Source organism: Agelaius phoeniceus, chromosome 4, assembly GCF_051311805.1.
Source record: "Agelaius phoeniceus isolate bAgePho1 chromosome 4, bAgePho1.hap1, whole genome shotgun sequence".
Lineage (NCBI taxonomy): Eukaryota > Metazoa > Chordata > Aves > Passeriformes > Icteridae > Agelaius > Agelaius phoeniceus.
Window position 1 is genome coordinate 44608474 of NC_135268.1, and position 23938 is coordinate 44632411.

General features: G+C 38.1%; 1 protein-coding gene across 14 annotated transcripts in view; it reads right to left on the reverse strand.

The window, feature by feature from the left end:
• The window catches only part of PCM1 (pericentriolar material 1), a 40546-nt gene extending 22724 nt beyond the window's left edge, over positions 1–17822 (reverse strand). For 9 of the 14 annotated variants that reach the window (XM_077177476.1, XM_077177473.1, XM_077177470.1 and 6 more), the window contains exons 1-15: positions 17684–17822; positions 13874–13992; positions 13019–13264; positions 11631–11903; positions 10938–11108; positions 9229–9417; positions 7144–7321; positions 6043–6152; positions 5397–5613; positions 3961–4159; positions 3494–3670; positions 2602–2759; positions 2175–2389; positions 475–626; positions 264–393 (exon numbers count right to left, since the gene is read on the reverse strand). In XM_077177476.1, coding sequence (XP_077033591.1) covers positions 264–393; positions 475–626; positions 2175–2389; positions 2602–2759; positions 3494–3670; positions 3961–4159; positions 5397–5613; positions 6043–6152; positions 7144–7321; positions 9229–9417; positions 10938–11108; positions 11631–11903; positions 13019–13264; positions 13874–13969 — 2511 coding nt within the window. In that variant the 5' untranslated portion in view covers positions 13970–13992; positions 17684–17822. Of the gene's footprint in view, positions 1–263; positions 394–474; positions 627–2174; positions 2390–2601; positions 2760–3493; positions 3671–3960; positions 4160–5396; positions 5614–6042; positions 6153–7143; positions 7322–9228; positions 9418–10937; positions 11109–11630; positions 11904–13018; positions 13265–13873; positions 13993–17130; positions 17378–17683 lie in introns of those variants that run through there. The other 5 variants (XM_077177481.1, XM_077177479.1, XM_077177482.1 and 2 more) reach the window with 3 other exon arrangements.
• Positions 17823–23938: the final 6116 nt, after the last annotated feature.

Genomic DNA, 23938 nt, shown 5'->3' on the forward strand with positions numbered 1-23938 from the left:
CACGCTAAAAATAAGACAGAAGGTTCTGTATCTTTGAAGACTCTGTCAAGGCTTTTGAAGACAAACCAGAATGAAATTAACCATTGAACAAGAACCTTTGAAAAGTGAATGACATAAGCAGAACTCTAGAACACCTGCTTACAGTATACAAGCATTACCAATTTAAGTTTTTTTCCAATTTTCATAGGGAAAAAAGGGTGAGCAAGGTATGTTTGTTTCTTTGCTCAACACCTTAAGACAGCAAAGAAATACATTCTACCTACTTGAAGGTCAGGACAAGCTTTCTGTAACACTTGAATTTTTTCCTGGATTTCAAACAGTTTTCGTCTTTCTTCTTGTAACTGCTTAAGCTCCCGTTGCTGCTGCTGAAGTTTAGCTTCATAGAACTTCTCTCTGTGTAAATAAGTTATCCACGTGTTACTTGGCAAGAAGTTGCCTAAAGCACAGCTCTACCATCCTCTGACAAAGGCTTACCTTGCTTTCTCATTCAGTCGCACATCTTTTTTTAGCTTGTTGGAACTTGCTCGGACATTGTTTGGCTGTTGCTTTGTCTCTTCCCCCTCACCTAACAAGTCCCCAATATTAGACGCATTTGCAATTGCTCCTTGAGGTTCTGGATCATCACACTAAAAGGATGTCAGAGAGGCAGTTAGACTATTTAAAAAAAAAAGTAACATATCTAGTTTGTCAAGTTTGTCTGGTTTGATTTTTTCAAAACTAATCGGTCTGAAGAGCTTTATCTTTAGCACAAACCAAGAACTGAGACGTTATTATCACCATGGCATCATGACTTTAAGATAAATTGAGTTAATGAGAGAATTTAAAGTTATTTAACTCAACCTGAACTACTGAAACTTCCACTCTAAATGTAAATAATTTGTCTCATTCTTGAAGCATGAAACACTTGCCTGTGGCTCAGTGGACAGAAACATACAAGCATATGAAGAAAGAACAAGGAGGAACAGGAGGAGACTGAGGTGAATGAGGTGAACAACATTGCCTATTTACTGCAATCAGTGAACTTAAATATTATTATTAACAATAACTACTCTTGAAAACTAAATCTGAAAGACTTTTGAGAAAGTCTTACTGGTTTTCTATTCTGCTTTTATTTTTTCATAGTTTCTGTATTTTCAGTTCTCAAACTGGAAATATGAAAGCCATACCCACTGCTGCTTTTGCTTTCCAATGTAATCATTCTCCATAAAGGCTCTGCTGAACAGGAGAGACCACTGGTGACCAAGAATGACACAGCTCACGGGCCTACTGTATCTTTGAGATTACATACACATAACAAGCCTTGCAAATATGATCGAAGATATGCCATTAATTAAGCTATTTATCAAGGAAGCTGCTGAATCATCTCTAATTCTGATTTATACCACTGCACAGTTAGCATCTCTATAGTGATGATAAAAAACAACACTGATCTAGATGCTGAGAAATAATACAGGAGTATTATCTTGAAATAACAATATTGTGTTTATACTGTTGCTATTGTCAAGCATAGGTTCCAACTGAGCTTGATTTTAAGCCTTTTCATTTCTGATACACTTCTGTGTATTCAGTACGCAGACATTACAGCAGATGGTGATCAAATGGGAGCATTCTGAACGGACATTAGATCCATGACATTGTGCTGCTAACATCACTAGATTAGCATGAGATATTCTAAATTAAAAACACTCCCAACTTATAGCTGGCCCTCAAAATTCTCATAATAAATAAAACCACTGCCTCCAAACCAAAATACTGCAAGTCAAATATATTGCAACATCCAAAGATTTTAATGAAAAATGTTCCTCATTGATTGAACAATGTCATAAAATCTAGGGCTCAAAAACCTAAATGTGTTGAATGTTCTGCATAATCTTAAAAATGTCTAATATTTAAAAAAATAATACTGATCTACTTCTTGGTTTGTATTTTGTAACCTAGTGCTAAAGTTAAAGACCACTGGTCCTCAGGCTGGCATCCTCCAAGAAAATCCCTGAATTGAACATCAGAAGTGGCACCTTTGAATTCAGAAAAATCAAACTGTATCTCTTTTTCCCTAGACTACAAATAAGCATTTTTAAATGTTCCATTAAGCAGTTTTTCCCTATCAGAAGGTACAGATAACACAAAACAATGAATGTTAAATTTTTGTGCAGAAGTTTATATTGATAACATACCTGCACCATAGCAGCAAGGTTTTGTAACCGTCTAAGCTTCTGTTTTGCAGCTATAAGTCTATTGATCTTCTGCTCAAACTCAGCATCTCCAGCCACATCACCCAGGCTGCTTCTGTGACTAGACATGGAATCTTCACTAACTCGATCTTCTTCCACTTCATCATCTTCACCTTGGGGTAGATCGAGGTGTTTGTCATTCTCCCTATTATGACAGTCTGGAGTAGGGAGAGGAGGAAACAAAACAATACCAAAAGACACATTACTGAACTTCTGAAGTCCACTGTAATTAAAGTAATATTAGAAAAATATTAGCTTAATGATAAGGCTCTTGAATACTCTGCTCATCAAACACAGATCTCCCAAATGCTGTGCAGCTATCAATTATTTGCACTAAGAAGTAAAATTACTGGAAGATTTTAGAACATACCTAAAGCAGAAGACATTTTTAGAGTCCTTATATTAGCAGCAGATCTGTTGTTTATTTCACAGTCTGTATTAAGATGTCTTCCATCTCTGTTATTAGTTCCACACTGTACATTTGAGTTGCTATTTATTTCACTCCAACTACTGATTCCTTGAGGGTTTCTAGGGTGAAATAAATTACTCATGTTAACTTTTTAAAAACTGGTATGGATACAATTTTACTTCAGTCTTCTTCTACCTACCATTTTACAAATAGGTGTTCTGATCCCTCCTCCTAAAAAAACCCAATAAAACCCCCAAATGAACAAACTCCAACCCCATATAAAATCCATCCAGACACTGTGAGGTTTTCCATATTCATCTCTCCAACAGATTACTTTTTTTTTTAAAAACAATCAAAGCAGCTTTAAATTATCCCCTGCTAGATCTGCAACAATACATTAGGTCTTACAGGTGTATGTCTACATTATAAAAGCTTTATATGATGCATAGCTGAGTGACTGCTCATTTCTACCAGGTGAAGATCCTCAATGCACACAGGTGCCAGACTGTAGCTATAAACTGAAGGGTTTTTTCCTCCAATTCTCTAGTCTAAGACTGTAATCTTCTAGTGAAATTCCATACACATAATTCAGTACTTAAACCCAAAGGAATTTCAGACTTTTGAAGTCTTATAGAGATTTTCTAAATGTTCATGCTAATCTAAATAAATAAGATACCAAGGATTAGACAATTATTAAACATTTGTGTAACAGTTACCTCAAATTAAAAAAATCTGTACTTTTGTTAATGTAATAAGCACAGATTTAAGTTACTTCTGTTGACTCAAAGTATTGCAGGTTTCCCAAAGCAACAACTCAGCTACAAAGCCTTTGGATAACAAAAAATACAACAACCTAATATTTGTAACAGGCTGTGGATGCTCATGTTCAGAATCGCTTTCTGATTCTTCTGTTTCTTCCTCCTCCTTAGTGTTTTCATTGACAGCATCTGTCATCATATCAGATCTCTGCTCATAGTAGTGAACTAATTCACGTAACTCATTCAGTCTCTTACGAACCTCATTTAGCTTCCTGAGGAGGAAAAAAAGAGTATTTAATCTGTTTTGCTGTATTATGCTAATCAATGTAGAGTTAAAAAGAATACATATACCCTTAGGTTCTTAGAAATTACAGTCAGTTTTCAAGAACCTTACACTTGAAGCTCTGAATTCAGTTAACTGTATTAGATTGTTTACTAAGTAATCTGTAATACTAAATTAGGTAAATCAAAAAATGGAAATAGTTACTTAACACAACACTTATTAAAAAAGTAATGCTCCAAATTACTAAAGCAACACTAAAAAAAATTAAAGAACTTTTACTGAAGCTTTTCTGTTGGATTTAGATTTTCATCCTCTTCACTCTCATTTTGAGAAACCAGGGAATCAGGAGGATAGGGAGCAGATGCCAGACTATTTGGTTCACCATTGACAACAGTTACTATGCCTACAGGACCAGAAGCAGCTGAAGTTGTACTTCTTTGATCAACACTCCTTTGAGGAGAACCTGAAGCAGGAAAAACTACAGAAAAGAAATACAGCTTATGTAAACATTTCGTAATAAGGAATCTGCTTAACTGAATTATATTAAAATAACAACACAAAATATTATCAATAAACAAAACAGCAGTTAATAACTTCTTTCTTTAGCAAAACAAAAGCTTTTTTCTTAAGTTTCATTTCATGCAATGTCAATAGGCAGTGAGTAATAAGGTGGCTTGTGTAAACAAGATTTCAGTTATTCCCTTTTAGCTTTATCAAATGTCAGAAGTAGAAACTTTCATGCTGTGAATCTGCCCATAGAGATTTTTCAAGGGTTTACTTAGGGCTACATTGCTTTTTTATAAAAATTTAACATTTTAGAAATTTGATCAAAAGAAAAATCCTAGCAAATTTTTCACCTCTGCTAAGTTCTTTTGTCTATTTGCTGTACAACAAACTGGATGTTTGCTTCTTCTGGCTACATGAAATCATATCCAATTATGTTCATATTATATGAACTAAATACACACAGAAAAATTGGGCTACAATAACATAACTATTAAATCAGCACGTCCTTCTCCAAGTGCATGCTTCAAGGCCTCATTTCTCAATGCTAACCAGAATATGCTGTGATCACCCCTCAGAGGTTTTCAGCCACAGGACAAATGTCACCAGTACAAATGCATTGTTAGAAACAGAGAGCGAGAGCAGCAAGTGGACAGGTCTACATGAAGAAGCAGAGCACAAAGCCATTAAAAGAAAAAGCCAAAGCTCTAATCCAGTCAGACAGGTAAGGCCCTCTAGAATGGCCTGTGATTGAAGCCCCTGCCACGAGAGCACATGAAAGCCTTTTGACAGAGAGGGAGCAAAGCCATATTGCCATAAAGCTACCAACACATGAAGTGCTGAGTACACAAATGCAAACATACTGTGATAAAAACACAAAGCTCAAGTTCATATGGCTCTTTTTTTCACAAGCCAGATGTGTCACACACAAGCATCACATCCTCACATTAGTCAACTTCAGTATTATAAACAAAAGTGCTAAGAGAGTCATCATCATTAAGTGCTAAGACACTATCATCATTACTTGTAGAGTTTTTTGTTAAGACAGAAACTTATACAGCATTAAAAACCGTTTATATTAATAATGCCCTAGCACAGTTTTTATCACCAGCAAGTCATTGACCAATTGCAATCTCAAACACGTTACGAAACACGCACATTAAAAACATGGTATTCATGAAAAAAATATAGTTCTGCCTATAATGACTTACAGGAAGAGTTGTTTAGATGTTGGTCACGAAGTGTATGAAGTTCTCCTAGTAATTTGTCCATCTTTTGCTTTTTGCCCTGCAACATTCGCATCTTGTTAAAAAGCTGTGCCTTCTCATCTGACTGGTGTTCAGACATTGAAGAGTTTCTGCTTTGTGAAATCTCTCTGGTAAGTGAAAGGCTTTCTGCTTGTCTTCTATTGTCAGGCACAGACTGTGTCTAAAAAGAGTAATTCCATTTTATTCAGAGTACTACAAAAAAGGCCAATAAACTGTAAGAAACAAAGCTTTCTCATGGACCTTCTATATGCAACACCAGAATCAACACCAAAACAAAGAATATTATAAAGGGAAATATACTGAAAACACTCTAATGACATCCCAATAATATAGTGAGTTAATAATGAAACCACAATAAAGAAACTACTTCTCTAGACTTTAATGGAAACACATGAGACACAAAGCATAGATCTGTCAGCTAATAACCCTTAGGAATTTTCAAGTTTGCTGACTTTTCAAGTTTGGGGGGAACTCTGATAACTTCACTAGCAAATACACACAGATGAGCAAGACAAACATTGAACTGCACTGTTAAATAGAATAAAAACTGATAATGGCAAAATCTATACAGTACAATCTCAGGACTAACCTGAGAATCATGAAGTTGGTTGTGAAAGCGTTGAATTAAGTCATTCAATTCTTCATTCAGTTCTGATGTAAGACTCACTCCTGAAACACTACCTGTAGTTTCTGTTACAACTGGGCATACAGAAAAAGGGGAAAATATAAGTATTTTTCCACAGAAATAAAATAAAGGCTATTTAAATAAAAATGTGTGGTTTAGCAACATCAACATACTGACCCTCTAAAAATACAGCATGTATTTTTAATTTTGTGTCCTTTCCACCAGCTTTACTCTTGAAAGATGACTTATGCTACAAAAATACTAACAAGACAACTCAGAGCTGCTTTGTAAGGGACCATACAAAATGACTTTAGCCTTGCTCTGTGTTTTGCTAAAAAGGTCAGAGCAAAATGAAAACAACCCATTTGTCCAAGGCTGATAGAAATTTATTAGAAATAAAACTGCAATTATTTAATATAGCTAAACTAACAACAGTGCAGGTAATTTCACTTTCTCAAAATAATAAATTAACAGTACACCAAGCTTTCATATTGGTGTAAATTGCAATATTTACATCTGCAAATGGTGTCTTGGAAGCTTGTTCTTCAAGAAGCTTTATGAGAGAAATAAATTTAAAAGAAAGCTTTTTGCCTTTGCCTCAAAGTTCATATTCAAACAATACTAAATTGTTTGAAAGATTGGCAGTTGAAAGATCCAAATGATTCTATTTTCCCCCCAAATACAAACCAACAGCTCATAAGAAAGTCAAACACAAATATTATTTCTTTTCCCCAGAGATTATGACTTCATTACACACATAGTAAAGTTTCACTGTTTTCAAATTTCAAAAACATTTATTTTGCCATAAGTTGAATTTGAATCCTATTATTGAGTAGACCAACTCTTAGAAGAAAAACTGATGCTTTTAGGATTTTACAGGTAAACCACAGTAATCAGCACCGGGTTTTTAAATAACACATCATTTTATAATGTTACATTGTCAACTCTTCAGAAACAGAGGCTTTGAAATAAAAAAAGCCTTTTTAATGCATATTTCACAATTCCAGCTTTAGTCATTCAGTCAGCATGCTAACATGCTATAAGAGACACCACCATTCCACATACCAGAATCATCCAGGACAGCAATGGCTTGCTCTGCTTTGTGCTGCAAAGCAAGAAGAGCTGCCTGTCTTCCTTGAAGAGCCTTTAGTTCCTCCTGCTGTTGTAGCATCCTTTTCAATAAATCATGCTGTTTCTTCAAGTTCTCCAACTCTTCTTTAGCTTCCTGTTGAGGATCTCTGGCCTGCAAGAGATGGAGCAACATTACCATAACTACAACCATTCATCTGTTGAGAAGCAGTAAAAGAAGTGTCAAAGCAAGAACAACTTGCATATAAACTAACAGCCTGGTTAACAGAAAAAAGTAAAAATGAAACAGCTCCATCTTTCTGATAGTCCTTTATTTAAAAAAAGACCTCAGACACCAAACAGGAAGAAACCTGTACCACCAAAAGGTGCTTATAGCTCCAGAGGGTTTAAGTTTTCTTTTTCTTTACAAAGCCAGTCAGCTGCCCTAATGTGACCCAAAGACTAACCAAAGCCTGCCTCTGTCTTTTAAATCATAACAGAGGGTATTAACCTTAAGACTGCTAAAGGTAAGCAAGGTAAGGCATTGCATCATGGAGCTATATAAAACACAAGATATCAACTGATTTACTGGCCTAAAATCTCTAAAATTTTCAGAACAACACTTTGGGCACTATCTCATTTCTAACCTATAATGTGTTTAGTTCTATGTGCTGTATTTATGGCATTGATACTAGAATATACCAGATTTGGGTAAATCAATTTCGTAACAAAAACATGCATAGAACCCTGTCTACATTGTTTTCAAAAATATTTTGAAATAGTTCTGAAAGAATGAAAGCAGGCTGAGCTCAGACATTTTCCTCATCCAATGCTAATTAGGAGCTGGAGATTTGCATCAAAACTTTTACTCAAATGAAGTATTTTAATGAGACATTAGTTAATATGCTGATCCTGTCTGAATTTGCATTATGTCACTTTGCACATGAAATAATGGAAAATAACAAGCATCTACAAAGAACACTACTAAATTGAAAGCATAATCTTCAATCCATAATAGTATTAAGTTTCCAAAGTAGAAAATTCAGTCAAAGTATTCCGCATCAAATGTCAGATTAGAAGCAGGCATCTTATGAACTAGTTCTGGGTACTAAGGAATGCTCAACTTTCCAGTAGAGAAAGCTGAAAACATCCAGAATTCTAAACTCCTCAAAGTGTCAGTAAAAGATGCACTGCAACTAACACTGATGATTGCTGTTTAACCCTCACCTTTCATATAAACAGCAGAGTAGAGTCCAAATAGATCACACTGAAATCAGCACAGGAAGGAACAAGGGGAAGAAAGGGAACAAGGGTATATGTATCAACCTCACTCACCCATGAAATAATCCAGGCTTTATCTAAAGTACCAGATTTGCTTGAATTCATGAAAACTGCATTTAACAAATCTTTCAAACTTAGTTCTATATTTAGACTAGTAAGCTTGACAAAACATTTAAGTCTCTTATTTTTTGGGGAAAAAAATGATGGAAGACTTTTTAAAAATTAAGTCATAGGAAGGACAACAACATAGACAAGCTCATAATGGGTAAAAAAAGACGCTTTAGAAACTTTTCAAGACGTCTTGAAAGTTTTCCTCCTTCCAACTAAATATTCAACAGCTACAGAAGAACACTCGTGGAACAAGGTAAGGCTATTAATTTCTAATTCGTCTTCTGTATTTGGTATTAGTTTAAATGTGCATTGGCAGACTATTATTGTAACCATGACAAGTGTCTTAAAGTCACATTTACAACATGTTTTCCCAAGAAGGGAACAACAAAACTTAGAAGGATGATCAACGTAAAATCATAAAACCTGCTGTACAGAGTTACATCAATTCTAACTTTCAATGCTAACAATTCAGAAGAAAAAATTGTGAAACATTTCTATTCAAAGAAAAAATATTCGAGGCCAAGAAGACTAATTAATGAAAAGACAGCTGGATACAGATAAGCAATCCAGTGGGAACATTCACTGTAAGTAACAAGTACATTTGAAGCAATTAATAAGGGAGGTGGGGGAATGGGGAAGACTAGCCAGTATAAACCCTATTTGAGGCTAAAGTAACATTTTGAAGTGTACCTTTGAAAGCAATCCATGATCCTGGCTATTAATCCCACAAGGCCAGATTTCCCTGTCATTCAGAGCAGCTCTCTCTCTTTTCCCTTTAGGGCTTGGTGTAACATCAATGTCTGTAACCTGTTCTCGTGCAGCTGAATTCCCTAGTTTGTCCTCAATGCGGGGCCGACAACTCAAACTAAAAGATACCTCCTATATTGAATAGTTCAGTATGTTAGAATTTGAAAATGCGCTCCAACTTAGCATACATTTTTAAGTTACAAACCTACCCACTTTAACTTGTCAAATAATGAAAACTAGTATCTAATAACATCTACTAAAGAGTGAAGACAATTTTAGTCATTCTTAGAATTTGCACACACTAAAGCTCCATACAGCAATCAACATTATACGACCAGAAGTATGCACTCTGCATGTAAAACATCCAAGCTGCATGAGAGAGCTTAGATGCAAAATTAAGAGCCAAACAAAAAACTCAGCACAAACTTTGCAAATATTGAGAAAACTACAAGTTTACATGGACACTTCTTAAAAAACATACCTGTCTTTTTCTGCATTTTCCAAATTTAATTTTTTTAAAGTTAAAAGTGCATCTTCCATGTCTATCATTAAATTTCCTTACAGACATAGAAAGGGTTCTTATAAAGCTAAAAATAATTACAAAAGCTTCTTAATGTTTTAACTGTTTTATTTCCAAGCAGGTAAATTCTCCTTATCCATAGGACATTCAGTGTGCTAACCGGCTGGCCGAAGAGAGTACCTGCTCTCTGGTACTTTTCCTCAGTGTAATAGAATCGAGGACACAAAACTTCAGTTATTAAAATGCCTTTGTATCTACTACAAGATATGTTTACCACATTAAAAAAAAAGCTTTTATAAATAGAAAGGAAGCTTGGACTGTTCATCTCAGCACTAAATTCAGAACACATTTTCTGAGGAGGTGCCCATCTTCCCAAAAATGAGAGAAACTTCTGTGTTAGGTCAATACTTCTATCTTGTCACTAGAAAGATGCTTGGACAATGGCCCACTAATGATACATTTTTAACTCCCCCCTAACCCAATACCCAAAAACTTTCCCCACTAACAGAAACAATCCTAGAGATGAAAAATTGTATATAAAGGTATTTCTTCCTACAACAAGTGAGTGAGTTCTCTGCCAAAGTACACATTCAACTCTTCATTGTACTTTGAAGAAAGAATAAATATTTAAAAGATTCTTCAGATTGCGTTGTGACAGAATCATTACTTTTTTCTCATATTAAAAAAATAAATCCACACATGCATGGACACCTCCTGAATGGAGTGCTTGGGGATTTACTATTTTGAAATTGAACTGCAGATTATGACACTATCATAAGACCCATGAAAAAACCAAAATAAAGCCCTAATTTCTACCTTAATTGCTAAAAGGCAGCTTACCGTGGTATCTGAAGCCTCAGACTGCACATCAATGTTTAGCGATGTGCTCTCACCTACAGAACCAGATCCCACAGCTGAATCTATAGTCCGAACATCATCCTCCTCATTTTCTCTAGCCTGAAATATTTCATTGGCACAAATCAAAAGCTATATAAGGGGGCAGTAAAAATGAATTATGGAAGGTACTACATACCAAAATCAACACCCTCAGTAGCACCATCAAAACATAAACGGACAACTCCTAAAAAAAGCTTACAGTGCAGAAACAAACATATTATGTTCTCAAACTTACAAGCATCTTTTGCAAAAATTTCAGATAGGATTTCTCCTGCTCTTTAAGGTCATCTATAAGGTGCGATAAACGCTCAACATTGGCCGATCTTTCATTTTTCTCTACAAGATCATCCCGCATGGAGCTGGCCTTAGCAATATAGTCGCGAATCTGAACTAGTCTGCTCACAATCTGCAAAGACACTGAAGTTACTGAAGGCATTCAGCTACAACTGCAATGTATTCAATGCACAAGACACAGTGACAGCAGCAGCAAAGGAGCAATGAAAGGGAGGAAGGTTAGTACTTTCACTCCTCTGAGCACTCTTCCACAAGTGGTTAAAAGTCGACAGCCTTTATAAGGACAGATTTATGCATGCGGGAAGTTGCAAGGCTGAAGCACAGGGCTTCTGGTCAACACAGGCTAAAACACAACTGAGCTCATCAATACAGGAAAACAGTCAACTGTGAGAGCACTTTCTGGAGCCACATAAAAGGGAACCAACCTCTAAAATGAAAATTATTATTATTTCTGCTACCAACAAGCAGATTTCTAAAGAACAGTAGTATTAAGTCTGGTTTCATGTTTTCTTCACGTTTCAGAAGAGTAGAAGTTAAATATTTCCAATAAGAATTTATACTTTGAAGAAATTTAGAAAGCAGCACTGAAGATTAAGAGTCAATATTTTGTAGACTTTATAGGCTGTGTAAATACCTGGCTACTATCCATCGTTTGTTCTCCTCTTCCATCTTCTTGAGCAGATGCTTGACAATTTTGCAGGAAATCCTTGCTTAGAGCAGCTCCAAACAACTCTTTACATTGCGCTGATACCCCACCTTCCTTTTTTTGGGAACCTGAGGCAGGATCTTTGCTTTTGTTAGTGTTAATCTGTAGTGACAAGAAGTTGAATGGTTTTTTGTTCTCATTAAGTTGACGTTTGTTATTAGCAGCCGTTGCCCTGCCTTGTGAATCACTTCCAATGCTTCTCTATATACAAAAAAAAGAAAGAAAAATTGCTTTATTTTTTCATCCACTATGTTCTCAACACTGCTTCGTTTCCCTGCTTGTATTACTATTCCTACAGTATTATTAGACTGATTTTAAAGTTACCTAATCAGTTACCAACAGGCCAAAAGTTAGCTGAAGACAGTGCCAATAATTTTTTTGTCATAAAGTTTTCAGAAAGCAAATCCATCCTCCCAGAACAATGAGAACCAAAAACATTTTGTAGTTTCTCAGCATTTAGTTCCTTTTTTGCTGTGAACTCGACTTTTACTGTAGCAAAAGGCAGTCTACTTCTCCAGGTACATTTGAGAATAGTAATAAAAGAGTAACATATTCCTATGCAGAACATAATACCTCAAAACTTCAGTTTTTCTTTAAAACCTTGTGAATAGCAACACATTGCCCTAACATACATTTGAGGAGGAAGTTTTGCCCAGCCTTTAAACTGTAAGTCAACACAATGAATCACACTGGAAAGAACCATCATAACCAAAGAAGTTAGCAACAACCTTTAGTAATGATGAACAATTTCTGTTCTGAAATTGTTAGCACAAATTTATACCTTGCTCCAAAAGACTCAATCCCTCATACTTTTCCTTAGCTTTGGAAAAGGGAAGGATGAATGTGCTGTATTTCCAAAAAAGTAGTTTTGGCTCAAGAATTTGTGCCATTGAATTCTCTGCTCTACTGAGGAGCAGTTTTTAACTATACTCCTCTGCTTAATCTGCAAGGGTAACTATGTTCACGATCACAAATTGGCAGTTTGAGAACAGATTTTCAAGCTATTTTCAGGTAGCATACAAGTATGATGAGTAAGAAATACTGCTCTGAGGACACAGGAATTTTATAATGGCTGAGAGCAAGAAAGTGAAGACAGCTATCACACAAACAGAGGAAAGCCATAGTCCTGAACTTTCTCTTATTTCGTGAAGTTCAAAACCAAAATTTTGATTTGGTTGTCATGGTGGCTATAGGTTTGGTTTTTTTTTACCTTGATCACTTATGAAAGGATTCTGTACTCATCTGTCACTTTATTAAGCGATAACTGAATACATTTTGGAGTCACATTTCTAGTGGGAGCCAGTATTCACACAAACCTGATCCAGATCACTGAAGTTTATTCTTTGTTTAAGCCTTTCTAGTTCAGCCTGCTCTGGAACAGACATCTGAGTCATGTATCGAGCATGAGGAAAGCTATGAGAAGTTCTGGTCTTCCGTCGTTCCATTCCAGGTGAAGATTCTGGAGATATGTCATTAGTAAGTCTTGTTTCACCTTCCCCACTAAGCTTTTTCTTGTTTTTCTCTGAAGATCTGTTTGCTTTCTTCTGTTGACCTCCCCAGTCCTTAAGGGGTAGGAGAGAGAAAAAAAATGGTATTTGTTATCCACCCAGACAAAAAGCATTCTGTGAGAGAGTTTACTTCCATTTTAGAAGTAAAAATAGCAAGCCACATTGAAGTAAGCACTAAGTTTTCTAGAGCAAATGTCACTTTACAAAATAAAATTTTCTCCACTGCATAATTAAAAATAGCTTATCAGGAAATTTTAAATCCATTTCATCCTAAATGCATTAAATTAACTTCAAATGAAGCTCAAGTTGTATTTTTCTTCTTTGCTGGGGACTTCACTTTCAGGAGTTCAGAACATTTTAAACTCTTAGTGAAAGCTATTTTAAACAGCTTTCACTTTCCTGTCACCTACAATGCTTTTGTGTCTAGCTACTTTATTTACCCCAAACACTTACCATAAATACCCCTACAGACCTCACAATCTCTGAATTATACCCATTGCTTCCTTACATCTACCTCAGGTTTTCCAAGTAAAGCTGCACTGGATGCAAAGCCATGCATGATGAGGCTTAGGGGTTGGCATCGTTACCTGCCACTAACAGAACCTAGCTGGTAATTCTAATGTCCAGCATCAAATGGCAACAAAAAGAAAAGAAGAATTTTACCGTGTTGTTCAGCCGGTCGTCAAGGCTCTCGTTGCTCCAGCTGGGCAAGTCCTGGTCATTCATGCCTTCTTCAAAGGGACCACCTCCTGCTGCCATGACAAGTGATCAATAAAAGCAATCTATAAGGAGTTGAAAGAAATGTGCTGTATTAAAATCAGTTTACATAGAAAATTTTAAAGATTCATGATCTGAGAAGACAACTACATATTCATTATATGATGAAAACACAAAGCTGTTTAGGAAACTAAACTCCCCATTTATTACGCTTTGTTACTAGAAATGTATCAATGAGAAGAACACAGAAACTGACATTAAAAAAATAAGAAATAGTAGTTGTGAGTTCAGGGCTTTTTAATCTCTGATCTGTGAAAGAAAGATTTGGGGGTTTTCTGAGGGCTTCAATTGTCCTTACTTTAAAACAAACTCTACAGTGCTCAGAAAGGCTGCTTTGTAATTCATATAGCCTACACTTCCAGGCCCAGGGCGATGTCTATTTGATACAGTAAGTGACTCTGGAGACCCAGTATGTCAAACTTTCACATCCATTTTAATACTGAGATACTGAAAACAGAGTACTGAATGACACACTTGAAAAAATACACGGAAGACAGACGCCAGTAAAAGGATTTTTACTTTCATTACCACACATTAAGCTATTTAAGCAGTGAATGACCTGCCACTAACATTACAGATTCTACCAAAACCAAACAAAACCGTGAGTTTCACAGAGCTTAGCTGCTCTCCATCAGTGTCACTCTGTGCAACATAAAGTAACTTAAATGTTTGACGTTTTCATTTTCTCTTCTTGTTTTGACATTAGAATTTAAAAAAATTGTTAAAGCTGAAAGATCAGAAAAAGTATTCCTTTATGAGAGTAAAACTAGATTAGCCTGTTCCAAAAGGTGAAGAATATGTAACTAACTATATTTGCTAAGTGCTGCTGGCACAATTCCACTGCAGAAAGTTACAAAATTTAACTAAGAACAACTGTAACAGATGCAGAAGAAAAGCAGTCTTGCAGAGATTTACTTTTTCCAGCTCATTTCCACCACTATGTTAGAACATAACCCTAAGCTTAACTGAAAAAATATAAATATAGAAGCTGATAGGAACCACTTTCTCAACATTTTACTGCAACTATCTTTTCACAGCGTGCAGGTGAAGAAATCACCCAAAACTAAAGAATACAAAGTACTTAAGCAGTTTTAAGTTGTTTTTATTAATATTATTAATAAATTAATATTATTAATATTTATTAATATTAAAGTTGTTTTTTAAGTTGTTTTTTATTAATATCAGTTCCAGAAAGGAAAACAGAAATCTTGAATTTCACATCTATCTTGCTTAGGTATAGGATTCAATCAAAATCACCCAGTACAGCCCTCTCAAGAGGCACACTTACCAGGCAGTATTCCTATGCAAACACAGCCAATTACTAAATCATAAAGGCAATGGGATCTAGCAGGCATGCTCCTTACACCATAACCACATCTCCACTCGGCAGTGTGCCAGCCTAGGTCACGGTAACAGTTTGGAGTCATTCCTCTTCTGCATCTCTAAACCACAACCACAACACACACAGAACAGGTGCAACTGCCTCTGCCCTGGGAACTCTGCCCTACTGTCCCTGCACAAGGACTCATACTCCCTTCTTCATCCCAACAGAAATGCCCACTAGGCCATGCTACCAGAGAGTACATCCTATAAAAAGTTCACAGGGAAGCTCATGCTAAAACTTACAAGCATCCAAAGCAAATGCATAGTTATCAGTTCAAAAGCAGCCATGATTTTAATGAACTATCTCCAGTTACAGATAAACTGCTCGGATTTGCAGATGTGTAAGACCCAACATTTCAACAGACACTGTATCCTGACCTATGTCACTGAGCATTATGAGGAAGATTAGAGGCCATCTGGGTTTACAGTCCAATTCTCTAAGCTGTTTCCTCATCATCACGTTATATAATTCTACTAAAACCATAGCAAAAGTAGTTTTTCCCTATCTTCCACTGTAAGAAGAAGTGGCAGCATTCATCTCTACATAATACAAGTAACTACTCACATTTACTTTTTCTAAAACTTTCACAAAACCTGTTCTCAAATATCTTTGCTGTAGGAGACTCCATTACCTCCGAAGTAATTTCACAGCCCCAGATGGAATATTGTGAATTACAGGACTCTCAAGCAAGGAGACCTAGCATACATCAACATGCCCTGACAAACACGGCTCAAAAATAACAGTATCTTCATTGTTTCCAGCAAGTGGAATTTAAAGTGTTCCAACAGAACCAGCCCCTTACCAAAAAGAAAGTTTCTAAATATTAATATTATAGTCTTTGATACCTCCAAATGAACTGTAATTGTAATCAAGCAAGTTTAAGATCAGAGAGCTCTGATGGTATATTACCTCTTTATCTCAGTTGAAAAACACAGAGAGGTTCAGCTAGGTTTTTGCTTCTTTCACATTAAGCTGTTCTTTCCACCTCCACATATACATTTCACCAATATACATTTTTTATTTGTTTTCATTTTACCAGCTATTTCTACAAAAAATCCTCTTCTAAAACCTTTGTTATCTTCCCACTATCTACCTGTCTATCTACCTACAGCAACCAATTCCTAATTTCAGGTTCTTGCAAGTCATAGATCTGTACAAAAGCTTTTAGGCATGTGCCTACTGCCTTACAACATTTACCAGGGACTTGAGAAAAAAATACAACGTTCAACTATACCTTCTACAGAAATAATATCCTCAGATAACATGCAGAATTGTAAGCAAAACACGTAAGCCAAGAGTCAAAACATTCTGCACATGTATCGGCAACGTGTAGATTGCACAGAAGAAACACTACATAACACACAAACAAAACAAAGGTATGTACTTCAAAAGGCATTTTCTACAGTAAAGATGCTCTTGAGAATTTTTTCCCGTAGCATTCATGTGAATGCAGGAGCTCTCTGGAGCACCTAATACTGCAGAGAGGAAACTTCTGACAATCAAAAAAAATTAAACGGAAAAGTCACAAAAAGCCATCAAAGCACCATAAAGGCTGAAAATGGGGCCAAATAATTCCTTTTAAGTTTAGCTTTTTAAGACGTGCACTCCTCCCTGGGCATTAACTCCGTAAAAGCAAACCATACAGTATCATGACACAGGAGCAGTCAGCAGAGCAAATCCTCTCCCGCCGCACCGGCCAGCGCTCACAGGAGCCGCACACTCACACACCCCGGCTACGGGCGGTGTGTCCGGCACTCACAGCTTCCAGCGCCGGGGCCTCCCCAGCGCCCGCAGCCTCCGCCGTCCCGACCCGCTCCGATGCCAACGGCAGGCGCCGAGCGCAGGCCCGGCAGGTCTCGTCGCCGCCAGCGGGGCCGGCTCCGGAGCGAGCGATGGCCCGGCGGCTCTGCCGGCCGCACCGCTCACTGCCCGAGGCGGGCCAGGCGCTCCCGGCCCGGGGGCGGCGGGCAGAGATCCCGCTCCTTCCCGGCGCCAAAGCCCGGGCGCCGCGGGCTGCGTGGGTAGGCGGGCTCTGCTCAAGGCGCCTCCGCTGCCGCGAACGCGGCGGCGTCTCCTTGGAGAGCGGATAACGCGCCCTGCCCTGTGCGAGGGGCGCGGCCCGCACAGCCCGCCGCTCCCGCACGGTTTCCCCGCCGCCCCGCACCTGCCTCCGAGCCCACTGCCTGCTCCAAGCCCCCACCCTGGTGGGCCGCCGCCCTGCACCACAGCACCAGCGCGGCCCCGCCGCCACCAGGGGAAAGGGACGGGGAAGGGGCAGCGCGCCGCGCCAGGGGCAGGAGAAGGCGGCTCACCCCGCGCCGGAGGGGAGGTCACTCGGCCCAGCTCCTCCTCCACCGCCGGCCGCCACTCGCGGGGCCCGGGCTGCCCGGACGAACGTTTCGCCTTCGGGCGGCGGAGGAGCGGCGCGGCCTCGCTTCGCCCGACGCGGTGGGACCGGGCTGGCGGAGGCGCTCACGACGCTCCTGCCTCAGCCACCGCCGCCATCTTGGCCGCCACTCCGCCGGGGGCGCGGGGGGCGGTTCCAGGCGGAGGGATACAGACACAGACGGACAGACAGACACTCACCGTTACCTGGTAACCTCCGCCCGCCCATGCCCTTCCGCACTGCGCGTGCCCCCCCCTGACCCGCTCCGCAGAGCGCCCGAGAATCCTCCGCGCAACCGCCGGGGCGGTGGGGAGAAGAGCGGTGGGCGAAGAAACTCCAACTCCCAAGGTGCATTGTGCAGGGAGCGCGGCGCCCCAGAGCCGGCGGCGGTGCTTCCTGGGAGCGGTAGTTTTCCACTAAGGGCACGGCCCCGCCCCATGACAGGACTGGGGCGCGTCCAGCGCTGTTGTGCGGTTGGCGGGGAATCGCTGAGCGTGTTTTTCTTACAAAATAAAATACGAAAACGGCGATGAACTCTATAAATGGTTTTGCCTGAATGGAAGACAAGTAAAATCATGTCGAAACCCTAAGCGTGGACGAGGATCAGCTCTTGCCCTCGTTTGGTGCAGTTTCGACTGCTCTGTTCCTGTCCACCTATGGTGTGTTTTGCTCCTTAACTTGTGGCAGTTAGATGGAGTTTACGCATCTAGGTTCTTTATACTTTACTTTGGGGGAAAAAATATAAACAGAGGGTTTGGCATTTAAAAAACTATAGTTGTGCATAAAAGCCTGTGCACTGTGCTTGATATTTAACTGAAGTTAAAGAGAATCACAGAATATGCTGAGTAGGAAGCGACTCTTTAAGATATCCAGCTCTGGCCCTGCACAGGACACCCCAAGAGTCACACCATGTGACAGTGTTTTCCAAACACTTCTTGACCTCTGTCAGGCTTGGTGCTGTGACCGCTTCCCTGGGGAGCCTGTTCCAACCACTCTCTGGATAAAACACTTTTCCTAATATCCAACCTAAACCTGCCCTGATGCAGCTTCAGGCCCTGTCCCTGTCACCACAGGGGAGAGGTCGGTGCCTGGCCCTCCTCTTCCCCTCACAGGGAGCAGTTAGTCCTTCAGGGGACTGGGCTTGGATAACACACTCAGGATTGCTATTTCAGTGAAGCTGGTATCGTAGATATGATTTTCATTTGGTGGGGATGGTCCCTTGTCAAAAACCCCCAGCATTTTCAGCATTTCCATTACACTGAGTTTCTAAAGCAAAAGCATTTAGCATTCACATAGGCCTCATAATCGATCCTGTTAGAGAAACATTCTACTGGTGCAACATGGAAAGTAGTTAGTCTTCATCTCTCCCATATTAGGACTTATACTAATGTATTTTGCTAAAGAAAAAAAAGATACATGAATCCTTTTCAATGATCCATTAATCTGTCTGTAATCTAGAAAAGGAGCTAAATAATTGGAAGAGCATCAAAATAAAGATGTTTCAATAAAAGTAATTTTGTTATCTCCAGCACATTCCCCCATACCAAAGTTCTGGATAATACTGAGTGAGTGAAGGAGGTGAGTGTAAGACTGCCTTTTAGAGCAGAATCTTTCTCCCATTTCTATGATGAGCTACTTGACTGTGTAGCCACAAAGGAAATTACTTTGAAAACAATCTACAACAGTTTGATGGAAGCTCTCTGTGTGAATATATATTATCAATCTCTACTGCAATTCTGCAGTTAATAAAGAAGTTAATTTATTGTAATTTTTACTATACTTTTAACAAATGTCCTATTTTTCTGAACTCAGGTATCATGTCTGGATAGTCATCACAATATTGGCAGTCTTGCTGTTGACAGGATGCTTTCTATTGTCTTAGTGACAAATCTGCCACAGCAATGGCAGGTGGGGGCAGAACTTGAGAAAATACTGCCCTTAGTACACTGAGTACAATTTATTTTTTTCACTGTGCCTTATTCTTAAAATACAGCTCCCTCATTCCTATTGTTTCCTGCAGAAAAAAAACCCAACCAAACAAACTTACATAAAAAATGTAATACCTTCTTAAGGGGAAAAAAAAAAATCAAATTGACTGTAGTATGTTTCAGTAACAATGGAGTATTTTAATATTTTAGTGTAGTCCCGTACATCCCGTACATTTCATAACTGTGTGTTTTCTTTTGCACAGTATGAGCTTACAGCATCATTACTCTGATTCCTGCTTGTCATTTGGAGGATGATTTTTCTCTTCTTATTTTCTGCCCCTATTCTGGAATTGGCTGCAAACTTGGTCATGTGTTTTCTTTTCTTTTTGTTTGTTTATTTTAGAAATGGCTCCTCAGAGCCATTTTCATTTGGGACAGAGAATTCGAAAAGGTACAACAGGCACGAAGGAATCATGGACTGCACTGCAAGATGCATGATTTCCAGTAGGTGGTTCTCTACTACTGTTGTAAAATAACAGCTCAGGATTTGGGAATGATTATGAGGCAAAACTCATATGGCTTAAGGAATGTCTTTTTAATTAAATAAAATAAATATTTGGGGGGGAGAGGGGGAGGGAAATCCTATATCAATGCTAATGAGCCTCTACACAGACAGCAACTAAACCCCCCCTACAAAGATCTCTATTATAAGCACTTCCCCCAGCAACATGGTAATGAGTGCATCCTCACAGAAACTGAATGGATTATCTTTGAGATAGCCAAATTTAATTAGGATTGAAAGCCATATCAGACACATCAGAGACATAATTATATTTTTCTTATACAACTTTTGGCTGTATCTTGGTAATTTCGCTTTATCATTCTAAAGTGAAAGAAAGCAAACAAAATACAGGCATGTAAGGGCTGGAGGCAAGAAGAAGTGAAGGATTAATGTTTTATTGAGACAGAGGAGATGTGAGAAGCATCTGGGAAGAGAGATTTTGAAACCCCCTAAAACAGATATGCAGTAAAACAGTAATTAATTAAAACAGTAATTAATTGAGCATTTGATTCAAGCAGTAGTTGTCCATTTTTTCCTGATTTTATGACAAAGAGGTTTTTGCTGCAAAATTTAAACTGTCCAAAAATTACCAGCCTGCCATTATATATAAGGGGGGAGACACAGGAATTTAAGACACAAAGGCAAGTTTTAGGCTTGTCAAGATTCACCAATTTAATACTAGTGAAGAAACTAGGACAAAAAGGAAACAATTTTTGATAATCCACTCAAGCAAAACAGTCATCAGAAACAATAAAGGAAAGAGGAATAATTGGAAGATAGTTATTAGCTAACTTAGTCAGATCCCAGGAAATATCTCAGATGGAGAATGGATGGGATCCCGGTTGTAAACATTTTCCACATCCTTAAGGGCGCAGAGAGTAATCCTCTTGGTACTGCTATTACCTCACCAATCTGTAACATTTGCTGTTACATGCACTCCAGGTATTACATTCTAGTAAAATATTAGTGACTGGAGTCAGACCAAGGGATAAAGTGATGGATGGACCCACAAGACATAACCATGTTTGTTTTATTAAATGCACTTATTTAATACAACCAGCACACATCGGGATCACCAATGCTGCCCTGCCTAGAACCCCTAAGACCATATTTTTCTCATTGTCCTCTTTGAAGTCAGACTCCATTGAAATCTATTTTTAAAACTATTTTAAAGAGGTCCATATAGCACAGAAGTTGGCAAGGTTATGAGTATTATTTCACTCTTTAGAAATTAAATAAAATTTTACAAGCACCATACAAATATGGGATTTAATCTGTATGTCTGTCTATGTTGTTTAATTCAACATTATATTTGCTACATTGTACTCTTAATTACATAGTCCAATCTTTTTTTTTTCTATTTGTACTCCATTCTCATCTTCAATTCATTCCTTGGCCAACAAAGATAATCCAAGAAGAAACAAAATGCTTCTGTTGCTCTGAAATTATATATTTGACTTAACCAGGTGTATCTGCAGATTCTTCAGGAAAGTGAGTAGGAACAACCTTTAATTCACAATATCTTGGGTGGTTGTTTTATACAATGATATTGCCTAGCTACTTCCACATTATTTTGATTTCTGGAGTCATAACATAAACATGTGCTACACTGAACAAATAAGTAAATTAAAAAGCGAGCACAAAAAAGATAAAATTATGATACAGCTTAAGAATACCATATAAATTTTTAGCTCTGAATTGATTCAAAGAAGAAGAATATAAAAGAAGTGACCCCACCACACACAGAGAAATGCTCAGAACCAAGTTCTTTTCTGCTTATCTCTTGGTCTCATCAGGGAATCGCAGTTATTGATGTAATATTTCAAATTGATCATGTGATTATGTAACTTTTAGAGATCACATACTTTAGAGAACACATGTACAGGTTGCAGTAATAGGCCATAGTCACTGTGTGCAATATATTTGGTGAATATATAAATATGGCAAAATCTTCATAGGTTTAGAGATGGATTGCTGTATTTTTGGTGCAACCTATTTCTACCACTGCTTTTCATTAGGATTGTGTCAAACATTTTGAAGACGACATGCTAAAAACTAAAAAAGTTTAAAATATCATAAAGCTTTTTTTTTTTCTATTAAAAATACACACTTTTGGAAAGAAGGCTGCCTTTAAAAACATTAGCCTGCAGAGTTTTTTAGTCATAAAGCTGAGTTGGGCTTATCTTTTATTTAAAATTTGTTCTGCTTCAGAAACAAAATATTGGTATGGGAGTACCCACATCATTACTATTTCATAATGCGCTGATTTTGTGGACAAAAACCCACAAAGCTAAGTTTACTCAGATATCATGATTTTGATAAGAGGTCAGGATAGGTTTTGGGGTTGTTTTGTTTGTTTGTTTACTTGCTTCTTCTACCCCTCAGGAAAAAATGCCTAGCATCTAAGTTATGAAACTAAATATTGTATTCCATTTCAAATTTTCTATTTATTATTGTAACAGTTTAGCATATGTGAAAGACCATTTCATTATGGTGGATGTACAGTGTTGGTGCACATTTTCAAATACAAAATCTCAGCCAATCCTAGAATGAAATACATTACATATTCTCTGTTTTGCCCTTAGCATTACACAAATGAAAACAATGCAGAGAAGAGCATAAACAAATTAATTTATAACAGGTAGAATAAAAGTCCATTTTGACAAATACAGTTACCACATTGTGGTTCTACAATCTTTGACCCTTCCGTATTTCTACAATGACAGCTGAAGGTGATTTAAAACTTTCCTGAATAAAAATCATACACATAATCTATAAAGGTATACTTTTTTCCTCACTTTTAACATCTGTGTAACAACTCAGGAGGGAAGAATCTATGGTTCCTTGTATTATTAAAGCTTATTGTATGCTTGCAATTCCTTTTGAGTCTGAATGATAAAGAATCACATTATGAATACATTATCTTGCGTTTGCTGATTTTACAATCATGGAATCATTAAATGATTTGGCTAGGAAGGGACCTTAAAGGTCATCTACTTCCAACCTCTCTCCCATAGGCAGGAGTACCTTCCTCCAGACCAGGCTGCTCAAAGCCACATCCAACGCGCTCTTGAACACTTCTAGGGATGAAGCATCCACACTCAGGAGCTGGTTTAGGGGCTCCAGGGGCAGGGTGTGGAGCATGGCCTCAGGTGTGCCAGGGATTGGCAGCCCCTGTGGGGCCCAGGGATGGGGTGTGTGGAGTGGAGTGTTGCCTTGCCAGGGCAAGACTTCGTCTGCCCCTTTCCCCGCACAGGAGCCTGAAGTGTTTCAAGCCAACCATCTCCTCCAGTCTCTCACAAATATTTGCCAGTTTCCAGTATTGAATGTATTCAACAGGTCTAAAAAGACATTTCTCTCTTCCTTTTGTGCTTAGATGACATCCATTTGTATATTCTTTGAAAATATTGTATTTAGTATGTTTATTTTTACAAAACCATTCTGACAAGAGGTAGCATATAGACTTCTTGAATAACACAAATCTCTGACTTGACACTGTATATAATTCTTGTTTGACTGAACCATAGTCATATATTTTAGCCATCTAGTCTTTGTTTAAAGCCTTCAAGTGATGGTCAATCTCCTTATAACCCTCAATAAATTGGTATTTTATTTTCTTAATTTAATTTTATTTCTTTATTGTTAAAAAATCCAACTGTAAAATGCCATGTCTTTTTTCCACTTTCTAAAT